This window comes from Argiope bruennichi, chromosome 8, assembly GCF_947563725.1.
Source record: "Argiope bruennichi chromosome 8, qqArgBrue1.1, whole genome shotgun sequence".
Classification (NCBI taxonomy): Eukaryota; Metazoa; Arthropoda; class Arachnida; order Araneae; family Araneidae; genus Argiope; species Argiope bruennichi.
In genome coordinates this window covers 56,872,401-56,895,948 of record NC_079158.1, presented here as the reverse complement: position 1 = coordinate 56,895,948, position 23,548 = coordinate 56,872,401, and the positions used below count along the sequence as shown (strand labels likewise).

General features: G+C 33.1%; 1 protein-coding gene across 2 annotated transcripts in view; it reads right to left on the bottom strand.

Moving 5' to 3' along the window:
* Window positions 1–23,548, bottom strand: part of LOC129980901 (uncharacterized) — a 78,171-nt gene that overhangs the window by 10,710 nt on the left and 43,913 nt on the right. For both annotated transcript variants that reach the window (XM_056091374.1, XM_056091373.1), the window contains one exon: window positions 10,882–10,944. In XM_056091374.1, the coding sequence (XP_055947349.1) occupies window positions 10,882–10,944 (63 nt within the window). The remainder of the gene's footprint in view (window positions 1–10,881; window positions 10,945–23,548) is intronic.

The following is a 23,548-nucleotide window of genomic DNA, read 5'->3' as shown; positions in this document are numbered from 1 at the left end:
ATCACCACGATTTATTTCCCAAAAAAAAGTCATACAAAGAAGGGTTAAACTAAAAAAACATAATGATTTAACTTTATATACTTCGCTTATGAAGAAGTAAAAAAAAAAAAGATGACTCCATTTAATTTTCCATATTAAATGCATCGTTTTTAGTTTTAAAAAACGAAGTATTTTTTTCTATAAATACTTTTGTATCAGGAAAATGTTTCCGTTGTCGGTACATCTTGGGGTAATCCATCTGCAAAGTGATCTTTTCCTGACAAGCTGTACCAGACCATAAAAAAAAGAATGTCCCGAATAGAAAAAAAGATTATCATAGCGTCACACAATTCTGAACCTGATGAATGTAATACTTTACTTCTGACCTTTTGCGAACATTGTACGGTGTGCGGGGAAGTTACTAATAAAAACTTTGATCGATCCATTGATAGATTAACGGATCTTTATGTGACGCCATTCCATCGGCCACACACACAATAAAAAAAATACTACGTCTCTTATAGATATGAATTAAAAACCGAATGATAAAGCTTTTTGAAAATAGTCTTTTTCAAACGAGCCGCTATCTCAAATTACCAATACACATTTATTACTATTTTACCGTCTATTCAACGATTAGGAGGTGTTGCCATCAAATTAATTTTGATAATACATAGGTCAAGGTCGCAAACCTACGGACGGAAGAAATTGTTTGAGAGGAAAATAGTTTCATTACATAACAGGTAAATGATATAGTAAAAACTTACAGGCGCCATAGTGCCAATATTTCTTCTCCTTTTTTTAAAAAAATAAAAAATCTGACATTCAGACATAATATTTTTTCAGCTATAAAAAGACGTATGTGCTATAAATAAAAGGGAGAGTTCTATGCTCTATTAATGAAAGAGTCTGTATTAAACATTGAAAAACAGAGTGTAGTGAAATTATTTCAGATCAGCTGCTTCAATATATTAAAAAAATGTTAATATTATGTTAATCATTTATACAGAAAATTCGAAAAATACCTTTAAACTTTTAAAAATCTTTAAAAAAAACTAAAATATATATAATCAGTTATGATTATATGGATTTGCATTAATAACCAGATAATATACATTATGAGGTTCCTCGTTTTAATAAATATTTGTTAAATTAATTTAATATTACATTTTTAACTGATTCAACATGTTAATGATTTATTCGTGTTTAATCTTTCGTCTTAATAACTTTGTGAAAATACATATGCTTTTATTTATTCATTTATTAATACTTGAATTATTAACCACAATTACAAATAAACAATTTTCTGACTTACTATTAAAGCTTTTAATTATTATGAAATATTCCTTAGAAAATAATAAACTTAAACCAATATAAAATTTAAAAATATTTCTAAGGGTCTGTTTAGTAGTGCATAGCCAATTAAATAAATTAAATCAATAATTAATATTATAATATATTAAAAATAAATGAATAATTATAGTTCAAATTTATTTAATAATGATAATACAATGCAACTACACATTTTAGTCCTAAAATTTTAAATTTATAGAATATTTTTTTTATAAATTCACTTATTTAGCAAATATACTTATCATCACTAATACACTAATTTTAATCATCCGCAGGGTGCCCTTCGGCCAGCTGTCTTACGCATTTGACTGGTCGGAATTCAATTATTGCATAAAATAAATACTAATAGAGTTTTTCATTCAAAATATAAAGTATCACAGTTTTACTTTAATGAAGCAAATACTGAATGGCATCAGGTTATTAATTTCTCTTTTAAAATAGGTCGCTGTTCAGGAATGGCGCAAATTGCTGCATAGTTAATGAATAAATTCACAGGATAAGTACATTTCCCAATCAGTAAAGTGAGACTTTAGCAGCGACGAGATTTTTACATGGAAACACGTGGTTTTCAAATGCGAAAGACGATGTTTGCAAGACAGCTGCGGCAGTGAAGTCATGAAAATACTAACACTTGTACAGCATTAAATGTTGCAAAATATCATGTTGCGGTCAATAATTATCAAAATATAACTTTAAAAAACTACTCCAAAGAATATCTATTAGTTTCTCTAGTCGAGTTATAAAACCATTATGTATGATCCGAAGAAACAATTTCCCACAATGCTAGCTGGACCACAACTCTCTCTCATCAGCTATTTGATCTTATCGAGTCTTGATTCCAGCAGGTATGGCAGTAGGTATTTGTCTGGTATTGTGATAAAAACTACTGTCACAAGTCAAATGTTGAAGCTAAATTGTGTTTCCATGTTGTTTACGAATTTTCACCCACACCCTCCAAATGGATCCTATTGGAACAAGATAATGTACAATTTTCCTACGATTCTGTTCGATATTTTAAATCCATCATAATATTGCGAAGATATTGTAGCAATAATTTAGAGTATTTTCGGTTGTATGGGCTACATCATTCCTTGGGAAAGCAGTTTTGTTCTTGAAGAAAATTGATTCAGCTTTATTGCCAGTTGCTTTCCTGTCACAACCATAATGGCGATCCTATGCTGCCTTCACAATTACACATTCCTATGCTATTACTGCTTGGTTAGGTATTGGGGCCTAGTTGTAAATTATTGAACATCGGTTTTGATTCACTTTGTTTTTGTTATAAAATAAAATTTGAGAAAAATAATAAATTCATAAATCTGGAATTTCTCTATTTTAAAAAATAAAGTGTATCCAAAATTTTATCTGTAACCGGTCTTCAATCAACCTTTCAGCAAGAAAATGACATTGAAGTTCCACTTATTTTTTCTTTTGGTTTTATATATTCAATTAAAACCGTATAGCCTCTTATCAGTTCTGCTTAATACCGTTCTCTTGCCTCAACGATTTTTACTTAGGTGTTATCATAAAAGCTTGTTATCTTGAAGAAATTTATCAGTCCATCTTTGACAATTGTTGAACTAGACATCTCAGAAATATCTAGTTCAACGGTTATCTTTGTTATCAGATAAGAAGAGATTTCAAAACCACCTCCTTGATAAATTTCACAATTCTTTTCACGTATACCTCAAGAAAAGATAAGGGATGAATTAAAAATCAAATTTCATTTGAATTAAGAGACATTTTTCAAGCATTTTTATTAGTGAAATTGAAAGAAGGAAATAGCATTTTTGTCGAAAATCTATAGGTCAAAGAAAAATTGTAGAACCTTGATAGAAATAGAGAATGTAATATAAAGGAAGCATAAGTACTAAATAAATTGGAAATTTAATCAAAGTAGCAATGTATATTTAATTTTCATCGAATGTTTAGAAATTTTCTTTTTAAAAAAAAATCTAATGTTGCTCAATTTCTTTTAGTATCGTTTTCAATTCCTCGAGCCTTTTCAATTTTATTTCAATCTCCAGAAATTGTTTCCTACTTTTTAGTATATTAATAAAAGCATATTTTTAAGAAGTTCTTTTATTTTCTGCTTCTAAGATTTTAAACACAGTAATACTTTATTTTTATAAATATAACTGGAAATTTTAGATATATTTTCTGAGATTGACAACCAGATGGCGCCTCACGTATGGAATACAAATTATTTAAAATTAATTGGTTAATTGATAATTAAGTTTCAATAAATGTTAGAATCTTAAGAAATATTAAAGAGCCTGGAAACCTTTACAAAATTTGAAAACTTTAATACTTTTGTAATCTAATATATCAAAATTTTAAACTTTTAATACAAAGATGTAAAGAAAAAATATTTTTCCAGAATTTTATAGAATGCAGGAGAGTAAATCGAATCTTAAAATTTAATTAGATAGTTAAATGCAAATTTTTAGCTTTTATCTCAACAAATTTTAATTTTTCACAATTATAGAAACCTATATTAAGGTGTTAAAGAATAGTAGAAAATATTACAACTGAAATCAAATTTAAATGTTAATGAAATTAATTAATTAAAGATTGCAATTATTTGTAATCGAAAATTGTAATTGTGTAATTTAATAAGTCTTGATATAACAAAGTAATGAAGTGTTCTTTCTCTATTTTCTTCTTTATTTTCACAATACTGCACATTTTATATTGAACTTTGTCCTATAATGGCCGAATGGATCCTATTTTTCTGCCATTTTGATCTTAAGACCATATAATTTCCTTTATCTAATCCGGTATATTTTTAATTCATCAAATTCACGTATAAATCTACATTTTTTTTAAAGTAGAAAGTCTAAAAGATTTAATCAAGCATTTTAACACAGATCCACAAACTTAAGGTGATGATTACATGCTTAAATTCATTCAAGTAGATCGTTTTTGTGGTATTGAGTTCATATACACGCAAATGGACATATAAACTTTATTTTGATGTATGTCATCCAAAATCTGATGGAAATATACTATTGTTACGAATTTCCTGCGATGTGCTTAGAGTAAATTCAATAAGCAGAATCCTTTAAAAAAAAAAAATAAATAAAGCTATTTATTTAACGAAGACTGCGCATTCAATAGCTCAGTCACCAGCCTACAGCTTGCTTGCTGTCTAAGGCTCCAATACCACTCCTAATCTTTCGTGCTTGTTTTTATATGCTCTCTGCCGGAAGTGACGTCACTAACAGGAAGTTATGTCATATTAGAAAAATCCAGAACCTTGGAGAGAATTCAAGAAATCAGGATCCCTCTAGAAAATCCTCTCTGTCGCCAAGGTTTCCAACTCCCGTCGCCAAACTTGGCGAAATGTCGCCAAATTTGGCGACAAAAATTAGTTGCCTAAAACATCGCCAATGAGCCAATATCTCGCCAATTTGGCGACTTGCTATTGAAATACAATGGGATACATATAACATTCATTATCATAAGACAAATTACACCAATTTACAGAATTCGTAACATTGCCCCCCTCTCAAGGACTGCACGTCCCGGGCAGTACAATCCTTGAATAGGTAAAAATTATTTACAAGTATATACAATGGTCGACAGTACACAGTTACATACAAGCATATAAGTGGCTCTTTCGATCAGCTAGTTTCGTCCCTAGAGTTACAAAAATAAGGGGCCAGCCGATCACAATGCACTACCCTAGGCCTTGAGTTCTTAGATTTTTGGATACGAATCACAACGTCATTTAGTCTTTTTAGGACTGTATATGGACCGTCCCAATTTGTCTGTAACTTTGGAGAAAGTCCTTTTCGTCGAATCGGGTTCCAAAACCAAACCTTGTCACCTTCGTGAAATTCATGTCCTGTAGCTCTCGTGTCGTACCTGGTCTTCATCTTTTCCGTTGCGATGTCGATCCGATTACGGGCGAACTCGTGCACACTTTCTAAACGTTCCTGTAGTTCATGGACATATTCTTCAGGAGAAGAAGGCACATCAGGAGGGCGCCCAAACAGGAGATCACAGGGCAGACGGAGTTCACGACCGAAGAGCATCTGGGAGGGAGTGAATCCAGTGGTTTCATGGACGGCACTTCGATAGGCAAGCAGGAACATAGGAAGCTTTCGATCCCAGTCTTGTTGATTCATGGAAACGTGGATAGAGAGATGGTTTAAGATCGTTCTATTAAATCTCTCAACCATGCCGTCTGACTGGGGATGTAAGGGGGTAGTTTGTGTCTTATCAATCTTAAGAAGGACACAAAGTGCCTTGAATACAGCAGAAGTGAAATTTCTGCCTTGATCAGAGTGCATCTGAAGGGGCGTCCCATAGCGAGAAATCCAGTTCTGCAGTAATACTTCGGCAACTGTTGTAGCTTCTTGATCAGCGATCGGGTAAGCCTCGGGCCACTTGGTAAAATAATCCTTGACAACTAAGATGTATTTGTAGCCATCATTTGAACGTGGGAGAGGCCCTAAGATGTCCAACGCGATTCTTTCAAATGGTGCCCCTACATTATAGCGCCGTAATTTTCCACGGCATCGTGTTTTGGGTCCTTTTCGGGCCCCACATGCATCGCAGGACTTGCACCATCTTTCTACGTCATCTCTTACTTTGCTCCAGAAAAACCGCTCCCGGACCTTTTGGATGGTCTTCAATATTCCAAAATGACCTCCGGTTGGACTACTGTGTAATTGTTCCAACACTTCCGGTATTCTTGATCGTGGGGGTACTAATTGCCATTTTGATGTTTTGCCATCCTCAGACTCCCATTTTCTGTATAATACACCATTACGAATATGGACTGAATCCCAGAGAGCCCAATAGCGTTTGCTATCCGGACGATAGCTGGAGATATCTTGCCAACTGGGTCTAGTGCTAGATGATTCAAGAAGTTCCAAGATAGGTTTTATGTCGGGATCCGTAAGTTGAGCTTCTCTGACTTCTTTATCGCTCCAACGGTCTATTTGTGTCGATACCGAATCCTTTATTTGACGAATTACAGGTGTTATCATGTCATATTTCTTCTCGACTGTAGTGCAGTAAGAACAAGCATTCGAGCATGGTCTTCTTGATAAGGCGTCAGCATTACCATGAAGGGACCCCTTGCGATATTTGATCTCGAAATCGTACTCTTCAAGTTTCTGAATCCATCTAGCTATCTGGCCTTCGGTGTTCTTAAAATTTAAAAGCCATGTCAGGGACGCATGATCCGTTCGGAGCAGAAACTTCCGACCGTAAAGATAACTATGAAAGTTCTCAACAGCTTTTACAATGGCCAGTAATTCTTTTCTGGTGACGCAGTAATTTCTTTCAGGCTTTGAAAGACACTTGCTCCAGTATGCGATGACATGTTCTTGGCCGTTAATTTCTTGGGATAAAACTGCTCCGACACTTTCATGGCTTGCGTCCGTGTCAAGAATGAATTGCTTTTCGGGATCCGGATAAACTAGAATGGGAGACGATGTTAGAGCCGCCTTCAAGCTATTAAATGCTTCCTCGCATTCGTCTGTCCACAAGAACTTCTGTTTGTTTTCAGTCAGCCTGTGGAGAGGTCTCGCGATTGAAGAAAATCCTTTAACAAATCTTCTGTAATATGTGCACAGACCGAGAAAACTTCTAAGCTCATGCACATTTTTAGGGCGCCTCCAGTCTTTTACAGCTGACACTTTCTGTGGATCAGTTCTAACACCATCAGCAGAAATTATGTGACCCAGATAATTCACCTCGTGACGGAATAAGTTGCATTTGGAGGGGTTTAGCTTCAATTTGGCCTCTTTCAATTTTTCAAATACTCTCCTTAGGTTGCTGAGGTGTTCCTCGAAACTTTTCCCTACAATGATGATGTCGTCTAAATAAACAAGGCAAGCTTCAGGAGTGAGTCCGTTCAACACTGTCTCCATGAGGCGTTCGAAGGTAGCTGGTGCATTAGAGACCAAACGGCATGACCTTAAACTGCCAAAGTCCTTGTCCTCCTGTCGTGAATGCTGTCTTTTCACGGTCTTCAGGATGTATCTCTATTTGCCAATAACCGCTTTTCAAATCCAAGGTAGAGAACCACTTTTTTCCGCTAAGAATGTCTAATGTGTCATCGATTCGTGGAAGTGGATAACTGTCCTTTTTTTGTGACATCATTGAGCCGTCGATAATCTACACAAAATCTCGTAGATCCATCTTTCTTTCGGGCTAACACGATGGGAGAAGCCCAGGGACTCGACGAAGGCTCGATGACATCTCGTTCCTGCATGTCCCTTAGTAGATCTTTAACTTCTGTTGTCTTAGCAATTGGTAGTCTTCGGGGATTCTGTTTAATAGGAGAGTGATTCCCAGTTTCAATTCGATGTTGAGCCAATTTCGTTCTCCCGAGGTCACCAGATGTACAGGAAAACAGTTCCTCGTATTCGTCAATAAGCTTCCATGCTACACTTTTCTGTTCCTCATTCAATTCAGTGGGCTTCAACAGATTCAGTTCGAGTTCTTTAGAAGGCTTTTTCGACATGATTTCGGGATGTTTCTGTATACAGGTGACTGGAGCACATGTTGCTAATACGTCGCCTTTCCTGATTGTTTTAGGATTACCAGTTAGATTAACAACTCTGACTGGTACAGTTTCCTTCGAAAGATCTACCAGTGCGGAAGCAACCAATACACCTTTTGGAAAATTTTCAGAGTCCGGAAATTCAGTTAGACCATGTCGAAAGTTTTGACTTTTCTCAGCGGCCCCTCTTACAAGCATCTCAATTCGAGCTGGAATAGTAATATCACTTTTACAAGTTATTCGATGACACGGTTCTCTTTCAACAGCTCCTAACTGGAATAACGCTACATCTTCCGAATTTGAGCGTAGCACATTATTCTCAAAGTCAATTACAAAATTATGTTTTGTTAAGAAGTCCAAACCGAGTATAAAAATGTCAGTGATTTCGGCTACAAACACGGTATGGCCATATAACACATTTCCAAACTTAATTGTTATATGCATCTTGCCAATAATGGGGATTTTATCCCCTTTCACGGTCTGAAGGGTAACGCAGGGCGGTGTCCGAAGAATTTTTACGCCAAGTTGTTGTGCTAAATCTTGGCGCAAAATGGTGACATTGGCCCCTGTGTCAACGACCATTCGACACGGAAATCCATTTACATTCGCTTCAATAAACAGTCCATTCTCGCTGCTTGATGAAATTTGTAACACTTCAAAATGGGGCTTTTCATTCTCTGGCAACCTCCTCCCCGCGAGACCGCCACTACCTAGTTTTTCCTGAGTATTATTCCTCGACAGGCTCCTAGGCCGTTGATCTTGGCGAGCCTGGCATTGCCTTTGGAGATGGCCTTCTGCTCCACATTTCCAGCAACGGGCGTTGTTTCTTTTAAATTTGCCTGTCTCCTCTCCAGACCTCTGCTTCATCCCCCGGAACTCCTCTAACAGTTGTGTCATATTTTTAAGTAAAGGATCCTCATCTCGTTTCACCTCCGCACCTCTGATAAAGTGACGATCCCTTCTCGATGCTTGTTGTGCCGCTTCAAACTTGATCGCGTAGACTAAAGCGGACTTCAGATCCTTAGTTTCCGCCATTCGTAGTGCTTTTTGTATTTCTACGTCTCTGACGCCATCGACGAAATACTGCACAGCTAAAGTCTCTCTTACTTCAGTAGGACAATCGGAGAAGGCGAGGTGGGACAGCTTTTCAATGTCCGTTGCGAGCTCTTGAAGGGTTTCGTTGGGTTTTTGTTGGCAAGTCTTTAACTGAAGTCGGCTATAATCCTTCAGACATATCTCGCCAAAACGCAACTCTAGGGCACTTGAAAGAGCATCAAAATTTAACTGTTCATTATCGGGAATGGTCCTCAGTATATCTGCAGCTTCGGCTCGGAGAGAAGAAGCCAATTGGCGAGCTTTGGTAATTGGATCCCAGCCATTAGCTTCTGCGACAATGGCGAACTGCGTCTTATACACCTGCCAAGATGTTTGTCCGTCATACGGCAGTAATTTCATACAGGGTCTGTTGACAACAGGCATATATCGAGCATTTTGAGATTGATTTGCAGCAGCCAATCCAAATTCTTGAGGAGTTTCATAGGACTCTCTTGATTCTTCAGTAACTTGAACTTCCATTTCTTGCTTCAATTTCTCAAATTTCTTTTCCATTTCTTCTAATCTTCCTTCAAATCCCTCTACTTTAGCATTGGCTACCTTCACGGCGTTATTAATTTCCTTCATCTCAGATTTCATTTCTGCTTGTCCTGCTTTCATTTCGACTTGTCCTTCTTTCGTTTCTGTTTTCATTTCAACTTGTCCAGCTTTCATTTCTGTCATGAATGACAAAAGTTGCGTTAATTTGTCTTCCAATGCGGATTCTTCCTTCTGCTTTTCTTCCGCAGCTTTCTTACTCTGCTCATTCGTTTCACCAACGTTGTCGGATATACCACCACAACTTTGCTCTCTTTCAAGAGCTTCTCGAAGACGTTCGATCAAGTTATCTTTCAGTCCTGATGTGGGCAAATTCCTCGCCGACAGTTCGTCTTTCAATGCGGCCACAGTGAGTTTCGACAGAGATTCTCGATGAAGATCAGCCATTTTCCTTTATCTTCACTATTCGACCCCACTTCTGACGCCAATTTGTTACGAATTTCCTGCGATGTGCTTAGAGTAAATTCAATAAGCAGAATCCTTTTAAAAAAAATAAATAAAGCTATTTATTTAACGAAGACTGCGCATTCAATAGCTCAGTCACCAGCCTACAGCTTGCTTGCTGTCTAAGGCTCCAATACCACTCCTAATCTTTCGTGCTTGTTTTTATATGCTCTCTGCCGGAAGTGACGTCACTAACAGGAAGTTATGTCATATTAGAAAAATCCAGAACCTTGGAGAGAATTCAAGAAATCAGGATCCCTCTAGAAAATCCTCTCTGTCGCCAAGGTTTCCAACTCCCGTCGCCAAATTTGGCGACAAAAATTAGTTGCCTAAAACATCGCCAATGAGCCAATATCTCGCCAATTTGGCGACTTGCTATTGAAATACAATGGGATACATATAACATTCATTATCATAAGACAAATTACACCAATTTACAGAATTCGTAACACTATTGTAAAGGATCATTTTAAAATGTATTTGACAATTCTTTCAGTTATTGAGTTAAAGTGTTCACAAACAAAACATAATCCACAAAAAATGTTTTTCTTTCGAATTAGAGAGATCTATGACATAAAAATTGATCAAAATCCGAGGTTTAATTTTAGGATAATTAAACCTTTGTACAGAAGAAAATGAAGGTGTTCATAAATTGATGGAGTGGGGATATTTTAGTATTTAGATGCGCATTTCTATGGAAGAACTTTGAATATTGATTACCATAACAAAATTGATTTAATTGCAATACTTTGTACAAGAGAAAATGAAGATGTTTACAAAATAGTTTGGAAATGTTTTAGTATTTAGATGAGGATTTCTATGGAAGAACGTTTACTGCTGATTGCTATAGTAAAATCAATCTAGTAGAGGGATAAAAAAAAGGAGGGGGGGGGAGTGAAAAGTGCGACTGCAGAAATTACTTTTTTACTCACTTCTTCATCTTGAGTTTGGGCTTGTTCAGGTTCGTGTTCCTCTAACCGCACTAACAACTTATCCTGAAATAAAAACACACAGAATTATGTTGGATAAAAATTTAAAAACAAAATATTGGTATATTGGTTAACAACAAAATTAGTTTGAAGTCAAATAATTCAAAGATATGCATGTCATTGTTCAGTATACGTTTATTAGCCTGGACGTCTTTAAAACTATCTCGCCTTATTTCAAAAATATAAAATTTTTACATCACTTTCCACATAAAGAATTTTTTTGAAAAATTCGTTGCATATGTAAGTTATATACAAAATGTTTCGTTGTATGTTTAAAAGCTTCCGAAGAAACTAAGGGGAAGTAAGTTTGGTTTATTTCACAATATTTCTGAAACAAATTATCTTCTTGCTTGCGACAGCGAAATATTTGCAGATTGCAAAATTGGCTACAAAATATCATGAATAAATTAGAATTAAAATTGATGGCATCAAGTTATTTCCTCAATAAATTAGTCATATATTGACTTAATTAAGTGAATCACTGAAGTGCATATATTAACTGACTACGTATATTAAAAACGCTCTTTTTCCATAATTATATTTATTTTTGATTTTTTTTTATCAATTTCGAAAGTGTAATTATTTTGAATACTTGCTAGTTTCGCAAATTATTTTTGTGCAAAATTTGATGAAAGCAGATTGTGATACATTCAGCTCCAGATTATAAAGCACGTGGCACACAAGGAAATATTTCAATCAAGTTGCTTTCCAGAAAACGATTAATTGATCATGAAAGAAAAAAAAGCAAAATAATAAAAAAGAAGTATTTGCAGTAAGTTGAAATACAATCAGAAGAACTAAGGCTTGCAATCATTTTAATAATTTTGTATTTCAATATTTATAAAATCTTTTTGGATTAAAATTTTAACATTTATATTATAATATAATGCTTCGCAAAATTTCCATCTCATTTTACAAAGTAGATATAAAAATTTTAGCTGCAGTAATTCATATACATTTTCAAATCAACAGCAAAATGAAATAGATCTTTCTACACAAAACGAAATCTGATGTTTTGATGCAAAACAAATACTAAATTTCTGTTTCCTGTTAGAAATAACAAGAAAAGATATTATCTTTCTTTATTGGCAAAGAGAAAAAGAAACAACACATATCATGAACTGATCTTTTCTAATGAATTTCTACATATTAAAAAAAATAAACTTCAATTTTCTTGAAATGTTATTTTGCACACAAAAAGAATTAGAAAGTTGTCTTTCCATAATCAGTAATATAAATGGTAGACGTATATTTAGAAAATCCTCACATTTTATTATATTTTCAAGAAGTTAATGTAATACATAAGAAAGAAAATTTTTTAAAGATTATTTATATTTGCCAGTAGACATAAATAAGAAAATTGAAATATGTAGAAATAGCAAACAACGAAATCATTGAAATTATCTTCCTTATGAAGAAAGTGAATCTAATTCGACAAATTATCGGTTAATAAATATTTTCAAGTCCGAAAAATTATGCAACGAAAAATCCTAAAAGATTACTATGTTTACAGAATACTTCATAGAACAAAACGATGAATCAACGAAATTCTTAAAGTTTGTGACTGTTGTAAATTGCTGCTCTCTATTGGTGCCATCAAAATTGAATAAATGCAAAAAAGTAAGGTGAAAACATCCAGGGAGCATCCACAAACAGACTAAAAGAAATGTCAAAACGAAAATTACAATAAAGAAGGGTGATTTTTAATAAAACTCCAGACAGCTTCTGGAACGAGAGTCTGATAATTGCGTATGTAGTCGTGTTTTGCTTTAGGCAGTTGAATTCTTTTTTCCCCCGAATATTTCTAAATATTACCGTGAGCTTTGTATTTAAATGAATTGATAATATGTGCCCTAAAAGGCTGGATTTCAAGAAACGAAGCAAAAGTCATGCGTTTTTGTTAGTATATTGGCAACGTTATATCAAAATGTCGAATGTCCAATTTGCAAAATCATTTTATAGATGCAATACCTATCTAAATCCATTTTAAAATTGATGTAAGTTGTTGCAAATGCGAAATGTTGCAATGATTTTAGCTTTGCATCAAAATTTAGTACATTTTGCTATATGTGTTTCTTTTACATATGAGATTTTCTAATAATTGTGACGATATGCAAATGAAATAAGATATTAAATGTATATTTATTTAAATATTCAATGTTGAAAAAGAATTAATCAAATTCGTGTTGATTAAACGAATAATCATGATGATAATGATTAAACTATAAATTAAATTAGCAAATATTGTATAAGATTGCATTTATATGATGTTCGTTAAATTTGTAATATGTGTCCTAAAAGGCTGGATTTTAAGAAATGATTCAAAAGACATAGGTTAATGTTATTGTTATTACATCCCACCGTTATATCAAAACGTCTAATGTCAAAAGGGCAAAACCATGTTATTGATATAAAACACCTGTCTAAATCTATTCTAAAATGAATGCATGTTGTTGCCACTGTTCTTATATGTTGTATTAAAATTTCGTATATTTTGCTGTACGTGTTTCTTTTGCAAACGACATTTTTTTATAACTGTGACATATGCAAATAAAATAAGAAATTAAGTGTATATTTATTTAATTACTGAATTTTGAGAACGAATTAATCAAATTCCTGTTGAATTAAACAACTAATGATGATGATTAAACGATAAATTAAAATAGCAAATATAATATATGACTCGATTTATATGATGTTCGTTAATTTGTCAGTCCAGTAGCATATCAAGCATATCTCAAACTTTCTCTTTTATATATTAGATACAAGGAAAAAATGTTAAAGTAATCGAAAGGAATGTTCTTTTTTTATAATCATATCTGCTTTCTTGTTTTTTATTCCAACCATTTCTTCATTTTTAACCACGGACAAAAAACATTAAAATAGAGCAACCGAGCTTCCTGTTTCGATGCAACTTGTTACCTGTACCCCTTCCTTTTCCCTACCTTTATATTTGAGCTCCTCTCAGAACAACAATAAAATGCTATGTAGATTTCCCAGCGGCGAGTTTTTGAGAAAAAAAACTTTTTTATCCTTCATCCAGTACTTCCTTGAATGGAGAACACGTCCAGATGACGACATCTTGCTGCTTCCTTCCTAAAAACTCTCCTCTGTTGATCTTCGTTTTCAGAGAACTCGGAAGATATTTGGGGACGTCTAAATCCCTGTTGTCATGGCAACGAATCATTTTTCAGACGTGCAGAAGTTCTTGCCGTGAGGATGTGAAAGTGCCGGGATTTTCTCCTCCTCAGCCCGTTTTATTTTGGGATGGAGGAGGAGGAGAAAGTAATTTCAAAGAACATTTTTCTGTTGCTTTATTTTTCTCTTCTGTCAGGGACGATGCATCTTGATAACGTATTAAACATTTCTGAGAAACTAACACAGAGAGAGTAATCGTCTTAGATTCAAAAAGTGAGCGCTTTTCCTTTTTTTCTTTTTTAGGAGAAAGGGTTTTGTAAACAGGTTGACGGCGCTTTTATGGCTGCAATGAAATAAAATTAGGTTTAAAACGCAGGTAATTTTATGGTTTCGGTAAAGGAATGACTTTCTAAGTTGTGAAATAGTGTGTTTTTAGTGGAGAATCGGCGGCTAAAGTAACAGTTTATGATAAAAGCACTTTGCCGCGATTGAAAATTAATTTTATTTCCATTTATGGTTCAAAATGTGGGTCTTCGGAATTCTACTTCATTGTTTTTATCTAGTCTTAAAACAATTAAGTTTAGTGAAAAAAATTTATGTCTCAACTTGGAGATGTAAGAGGACTATTGTTGGCATCAGAAACAGTTTACTATAAAAGCACTTTGCTGCGATTAAAATTTAATTTTATTTCTATTTATGGTTCGAAATGTAGGTTTTCGGAATTCTGTTTCATTGTTTTTGTCTAGTTTTAAGCCAATGAAATCTAGTGAAAGAAATTGATACCTCGACTTGGAGATGTATGAAGAACATACTTCATATTTAGGGACAGTGGTTTAATGACTCTATTCATACGAAACCTACAATCTAATCTTTCATATACTTCAACAGATGAAAATTTAATTTCAACAGATTTAACCTGCACTAGCCTGCATTTCTAGCAAATTTTTAGCAGAAGAGGATTTTGAACTAAGGACACTCCAATTCCGAAACCAGGAATCTACCACTAAACCACAGCACCAATCACCGATAATAGTTTCTATTTAATTGTTGGAGAGTTATGAATTCTTAGCCCAATTCTGACAGAAAAATTAAGTGAAGAAATAGAAGGCACAGTTACCTTAGATATGCATTCAAGGATAGTTCTTCTTTAGATGATCCTAGATTACAGGCTAGGGTGCGTAACAACAGTGAGATTTCCATTCATCAGATGAAACTGTCATTTGTTTTTCAATCAATTCCAATGTGTATTTTTTACGAAAATTTGCTCTGTGGTGTACATAATCTGTAAATACTCCAATACAATGGATAATGAAGAATTACGTTTAATTTCGCGAATGTTCTAGAAATCACTGAACGTAGGTTACAAAAACACATGCAGATGTACAGAAAGTACAGCAAGAATCAGAATATGTCAGCAAGAAAATCTGAGTCACTCCAAGCTCTCGAATTTATATATAAGTTTACCGATAGTATGTGAAATCATTCAAAATTTTCCAGAAGAATCTTCGTTCTCGATTCGAAATTGTAATAGGTACATAATTTTTGTATTTTTAAATTTTATATTTTTCTCGCCAAGTTTAGAAATCATTGAATTTCCCACTTAGCAACCATTAAGAAATACTGTAAATCTTTTTTTTCAACTATGAGATTAACTTGGTAGGGAAACGGTATTACAGTGTTGTAACAGTATTTAGCTTTAGCTGTAAAATTATTATGATTTATTTATATTTAATAAAAATGTTAACGAATATTATTAAAAATTCTTTTTTCAGTTTGTTATTTATAAATAAGGTTTCGAAATTTTTAAAGTTTGAAATTATAATTTCATGTTAAATATGTCAATATTTGCATGCGTTATATTTGATTATATAAAAATGTATTGATAAAAATAGATTAATTCTTTTGCCCCAGTATTTTAGAATTGGCGATTTATAGATAAATTATAGAGCAATTGCTGAAATTGGATCGTAAATTTGGTCCGTTAGCTGAAATTTAAAGCAATGGTAGCATAATTTATTATATTTTAGCGATGTAAAATTATCGATATTCGTTTATTATTTTAGAAAAAAATTCACGCATGGCAATAAGAACATTATAAAAATATAATGAAGTTTGGCATCAATTATAAACAATGATAAATGAAATTCCAAGAACAGTTCTTGGATATTTCCTTGAGTTCTTGTAAATGATATTATATTATATTATTTAATAGATATCGATGATATATAACCATCATTTTCGATTTTTATAGTTTTTTTCCTTAATTCTTGGATGAATATTCGATAATTATTTTGAGGTGTATTAAATCACAATTATTCTCTATTAGTTAATAGATTGCTTTTATATCAATTAAGCAATATGTTTATTAGATATAATGACTTAATGAGAATATACTTTATTAATTAAAAATCTTTTTTGATATTATTATATTCGATTAATTTAATACTAAATCAATAATAACTTGTTCAGTAATAACCAATGACAAATGATCATTTTAGAAACGAACAATGCTGCAAAAACTATTTGACAAGAGAACACAAAATGAAATGCATTTCTTAAAAAACAGCCTTATTTTTAATTAGGCTGAGATTTTTAATTATATCTGCATTGAATTTTAGAAAACTATCAATGCATGTTTATTTACCAATGAGTAACTTTTAACAAAAGAAAATGGAAATTTATTAAAACTAATAAGTTTCCTTTGAACCAAAACGAAACAGAAATTAGAAATAAAATACAAATAATGAGAATCGCAGAAAATCAAATCAAGAGAACAAAGGCGTGAGCAGGAAAGAGAGGGAGGGACATTATACCGAAGGCCATGCGTCAAGTCTGATCTGCAGCCAGAATAAGCTAGCCACTACTAAACTCAGTGGGAGAAATCTTCCATTTTCGCCATCCGCTTCTGCGCAGTGAGTAAATTTTGATGCCTTCTGGAGATGACCCCCGAACAGAAATAACATCTTTTCTGTCCCCGTTCTTCGTTATTATTAATTTTCTTCAATTTTCATTGTCTGTCGAATTCTTAATGTAGAGATTGAGAAAAAAAACTTTAAAACAATTTTAAAGGGTATTGAAGCTCTGTAATCGTTATAAAACATACTCCACTTGTGATAATAATAAAACGTTTTCATATTATAAAGTGATAGAATGATATATTAATAACAGCATTATGGATAATATAATTATAGAAGAATATCACAAAAATGTCTTTTTAATCTCTCCATTTATAACTATTTTTTCACATTTCGATACAATACAATTAGAAAATAAATATTTTATTGTGAAATTCTACACCATTTGATAATGGCTGTGAAAAAATACTAACATGGATTAAAAAAAGTGATAAGATATAGAGAAGTTACTGTTAAGCAAATTTCCCTATACTTTAGAGATAAAATGTCATACATTAGAAATTTATATCCCTTAAAAATTTAAGCAGATCTAGAATATTCCGCAACGCTGTATGGCAACACTTTTATCAAGAAATTTACAACATGGGCTAGTTTATCTGTGCTATCTTGCTTACAACAGTGCCTTATCATAACAGAGATTATATTTCATATCTATTATATGATAGCAATATCTTCCAGATGATATTTCACATAGTATAAAAACTAAACAAACATTTCTTTTTTTTTCTCTTTTTACTTAGATATATATATTATATTTTCATTAAAAAATTGGGGTTAAGGTATGAATAGTTTCGACATCAAAAATATCAACATTTTTCTTAACCTGATAATGCTTGATTTCTGGTATAATATTTGTAAATTGCGGCATACACGATAAGAAAAAAAAATCTCTCAAATGCCTCTGTACGGAAAGTAGCAAAAATCGAAATTTCTTACAGAAGTAGATGTTTATTAAAAAGTGGATTTACCAAAATTTTTAACAAATTTTCAATACAAATAAATTGAAATTTCAACGTTTTTCCGCTATAATTTAGCAGTATATTATCACAATAGCAGCCTTTTTCGACCAGCTGTATCATCGGGAATATTGGTTTAATATCGAACACATTTCTTATGCATTACTTTGATATTCACGATTCTTCCAAAAAGTATTTTTTACCCTCAGATCGAAAAAGGCGCCCCGGTCGTCTTATTGGCAAATGGCGAAAAGTTGCAGTAAAACTTTTATTGGATGCACATTCTAAGTAAGTAGGATAGGTAAAAGTAGTGTTCTTAGATTATTTTTGTCAAATTAATTGATTGATTAATTCTTGGTAAACTAAGTGGCAAACATATTTCTACTAAGAGTAAAAATATCTTAGAGAGTTCTTAGATGACAATATATATCACTTAACTTTAAGAAATGAAAAGAATTTGCATTAATTTAGTATTAAGCAAAGGATTTTCTATTAAATTATTGACTTCATTTTAAATTTAATGGAATCACCATTGGGAAGATTCATTGCAAAATAAAGAGAAAAGAATTAAATCTGACAAAAAATTGACTAATAAGATCTTATCTATTTATTATTAAATTTCATCCGCCAAGCTTAACTCGTTTTTGAGTTATCATATTCGTCTCAATTAGATAGAAGGAAAGACAGACATGATTCCAAAAATGTATTCCTTTATAATTTTACCGATTGATCGGCGCAGTATAGCCATATATGCTCTTGCGCCAATATATCATACAACAGCAATAACCAAAAATATATTTTTCAGACTCGAGGAAGTTTGAAATGCGTGTAAGCGCCATCTATCGGTCATTTTTAAATACATTTTTTAATGAAAATAACAAAATCTCCAAAGGCTCTCTGAACATATTCCCGCAAACCGCAATTTTTTTCGAGCATTATTTTTTTTATTATGATTTTTTGAACTTAGCACGAATTTATGCCGCACCCGGTATATAGCTTTTCAATGATACCAGCAAATTTAAATCGTGCAATCGTGTAAATTTGAATCATGCAATCCTAAATTTTGGAATTATATATACATATTGCTTATTTTTCAAAAATAGCTTACATTGATACGCCACTAGTCTGAAATTCATACTGCTTTTATTGTTTCATAAAATATACATATTGTTACGGAAATTCCGGGGTTCTTTTGACGATTTGTTGGTCGATGAAGAAACACAGTCCATTTCTTCCGTAAGTTTCTCTTGTCCGGCTTTCATTTCTTGCATCGCATTTTTCCTTTCGCTGAACTGGCTAATCAAAATTTCCAGAAGTTTCTTCATCCATTTCTCTGTTAATGACCGTCGCCCAATCAAACTCCACTTCTCACACCAAATTGTTACGGAATTTTCGGGGTTCTTTTGACGATTTGTTGGTCGATGAAGAAACGCAGTCCATTTCTTCCGCAAGTTTCTCTTGTCCAGCTTCCATTCCTTGCATCGCATTTTTCCTTTCGCTGAACGGGCTAACTAAGATTTCCAGAAACTTCTTCATTTCTTCTTCCATTGCTGTGGTAATAACCATCGACCAATCAAACTCCACTTCTGACAAATTGTTACGGAATTTCCGGCGTTCTTTTGACGATTTGTTGGTCGATGAAGAAACGCAGTCCTTTTAGTAATGGAGGAGGACTTTTATTAAATAAGACTCGATGCTGCATCTACAATAAATACCAGGACTCGGCACACAGCTCAATTCAGCAATCGCTTGAGCTCCACACAAAGTAATTATTCGCCGTTGACTCTTTTCACGACTGACTTGTTTGAGACTGCTGGCTCATATTTCCCGGAGGCGGACAGAGAAGGTTCTGGAACAAGCAGGCATATATCGGTTCCTATTGGCTCAATCGCTAAAATTCTGGAAGATTCCAGTATTATCTATTTTGTCGCCAAATTTTCCGGCAAGTCTCCAAGCCCTGAGATCACTGATTCGGCATCCGATCAGCATCCAACAGAGCTCATCGAAAATTGTCTTTCCAGTGATTGCACTAACCGTACTGAGAAGCAACATTACAGATTTGTAACAATATAACGAAACGATTTTTAATCCATTATTAACCCTAAATTAAAACTATTCTGATTATTATCTGTGTATCCCACATAAGGAATAAGAAAGCGAAAGAGATGTGTGAAAGTTAAAATATGGATGATCTTGCAACGCTTTAATAGAACTTGGAGGTTGTGAGATTTCACTGTGTTACGATGATTTATATGCACAAGGATCAGAATAGATATATATAAGACTATTAAAATAACACGGATTTGATGTCTGCCACAATTTGATTTTTAAAAATATTTCCTTGGGCGAATATCGAACACTAAGTTATATATCAGAAATTTCATTGGAAATAATAAAAATAATATTCATGGCTAATCATCTGTTCATCAAAAACAGCTAGTGTGGATTAAGAAAGTGGAGTTACAGCATCTCGAAAGACTACGTGCAATTAGAAGACGGATTACAGAAAATGTTGCGTTTTAGTAGTACTATGATGTAATTGGACTTAATTCCATCAGGAAAACTCATACTGTACGTAAGAAACAAACTACACATAAAACTATTAAAATAATAAACTTTTATGTCTCCAAAAACTTGAAAAAAGATACTTTGTTCCGGCAATCGTGAACTTCGATTTATGTATAAAAGATTTAAGGCATAAGTTATTATCTGCACGAACTAGTTGATCGCCTGAAACGGCTTGTTGTTAATAAAACTTTTTTGTGGGGTAATTGGAAAAGCAAAAACGAGATTTTTACAAAGACCAATCAAAGAGTACAAATGAAAATAAAAGATGGAAACCATTGCTCATGACTAAGCAAGTTTTAAAATATCCTTTTAAAAGATTAAAACTAAATTTCTGATGTCAAATCATTCTACGAACGTCAAAAATCAAATGTGGTAACAATGTCTTCAAAGCGCAACTAAAAAAAATCTCTAAGCTGAATTTAAAAAAATATTTATTGCCTGCAACGTTTGGCATAACAAATGCTCAGTAAAAAACAAATGAAACAATACCATCTGTTGACATATCTATTCGACTAAACACAAAGAACAAGACCGAAATGAAATAACATTTTTGTCCTAATCTCTTTATTCCCCTTCGAGTATTTTGGGAAAGCAACAAATGATAAAAATGACTTTCCCAAACCCCACCCTTGGAATCTTCTGTAAGATAGTGGAAAAGAATTCCATTATGAAGATCAGATCTATCTTTGTAATGGAAATGCCTATGTATTTTTGGTCAGGATAAAAATTCCTTTATCTAGATAGGTAGGTAGGTACTTTACATAGTCGGTCCGTGAACGTCAAACGCGGATGATAAGTGACTTCATTATGATTGACGGTTTTCATATTTCACCATTTGCTACCAAAATTAACGAACGAAAAATAATGAAACTTATTTTTACAACATGGTAATATTCAGTTCTAATAAATCCATAAATTCATTTCTATTAAAATATATAAAACGATCGAGTAAAAAAACTTTTAAAAAACATGCTTTTTTCTTAAAAAAGTAAAAAATATTTTTTTTTATCAAGAATTAGAATTTTAAATCAAAATTATAAATGCATGGGGTGGTAACAGAAACAGTTGATACGAAATTAAATTTTTTTCACATTTATACTGTATATTAATTTTGAATTATTTCTTATAATAAATATCGTGGTTTAAGATATTTTAAGCATCGTTTCTAATAACTAACTTTTTTCTGTTTTTATTTTGACTTTTTTGATAAAGACATTACGTATTTCCCATTTTTAATGATCTTATGAAAACGTGTTTAATTTTTTTATTTGTATAATATTATGCTTTTTAGTTTTTAATATGTTTAATAATTTATTTTTATAAATATTATGGAATTTTGGATCACTTATTTTTTCCAAATTCACTGATAGAAGACGTCTTTCATACAGAATTAAAATTTAAGTAAAATGCATGGATAAATGAATACTTATATATTGAAAATATTGTATTGCTATCTGAAAACATACATCCGTATAAAATTTCAATACACTAGTATATCAGAAAGTAAGTTAATATCCCGTTGACTGCAAAATTCTACTTTAACAAGCATGAAATAAGATAAGATGTATAAAATCGTGTAAAATATCAAAAGCATCTTTTATATATTCGTTTATACATATTCACAAAAGAACGCCATTTGCGGCTCTTGTTAAAAACTATTGCGGTTACGAATTACGTAACCAGACGGTTTCGACTGGTGAACATATTGTAAAATTTTTCAAATACCCTGTGAAATTGCATTGACGTCATTTGACATTAAAATTGAAAATTATGGCAGCAGAATTATATAAGCATAATCAAAAACTTTTTTAAAAACTGCTGTAATTGAAGCACAGTTTTCTTATTTGATATACTAAAACTAATTTTTTGAATAAAAACAGAAATTTACTTCTTGCAAAAAGTATAGATTCGATAAATGGCTTCTACAACTTCTTATTAGCATATGGAAATTTGTTGTTGTTTCCTATGGCACTTGCCATGGACAAGCCCGCTGTTACGTAGACAGCGATTTAAGCCTGTGGGGAAGAGTCTCTTGTTTCTATAGAAGCTCCAACTAGGGCCAAGAGTACGACTTAGCTATCACCATCACTCATTCGCTTGCACAACCCCTTTTTACAGGAAGGCACATTCACACATCTCACAGAGAGAACAACGGTAGAACAACCGTGCCCAAACCGGGACTCGAACCCAGGATACCAAAGTCATGGGGAAGACGCGCTACCCCTATGCCAGAACGCCGGCATATGGAAATTTAAAAGGTAATGTCATATTTCGACGATTTTAGCTCTGCAAACAATTCTTCGGTATTACACACAGTTGAAATGCTGAAAACGAAAGAAATTCAAACGAATGAGGTTAGAAGTATCGGTTATTATTTAACCAAACGTAGATATCCATTATCGACTTTTATCTAGATTATGTACATATAAAGAAAAACTTAGATCTGGGAGGCTGCGTGTAGCGAATAAACGCGATGACCTTTAGACCCAAATCTTTGGGTACCCTACAAATGACTTTTCGTGAAGTTCAAAAGTAATGGGGTCTCGGTATTAAAGCATTTGTAGATAGATTTTGGAAAAAGATACAATGGCACATCGAAAAATGAAACAAAAAATTCGAGTCAGAAAGAATGTTGCGAGTTAAATCATTTGCTATTTGGACTGAAAACGCAAAGAGCTGTATTTAGCAATGAAGAGAATTGAAATATGAATGGTCCAGATGACTGGACATGAGTTGCGCAAGGATTCTCAGTGTTAGTTGCACATGGCGTGGAAATATTTTGCTGCAATGGGCAAGTGCCTCTGCACTTTACTATTGATCTTCTAACATCATAGCATTATATTAAAACATTGGAAATTAATCTGCAGCCATTTGCAGAGCATCTAGATGGTCCTTAGTGGGAATTTCAAGACGGTTCTTAGTGGGAATCGAAGACAATGCTCCGATTCACAGTGCAAACTTATCAAAAGTTTGGTTTAATACTCAAAATATAAAAATTCACGACTGACAAGTACATAGTCAATATCTTAGCCC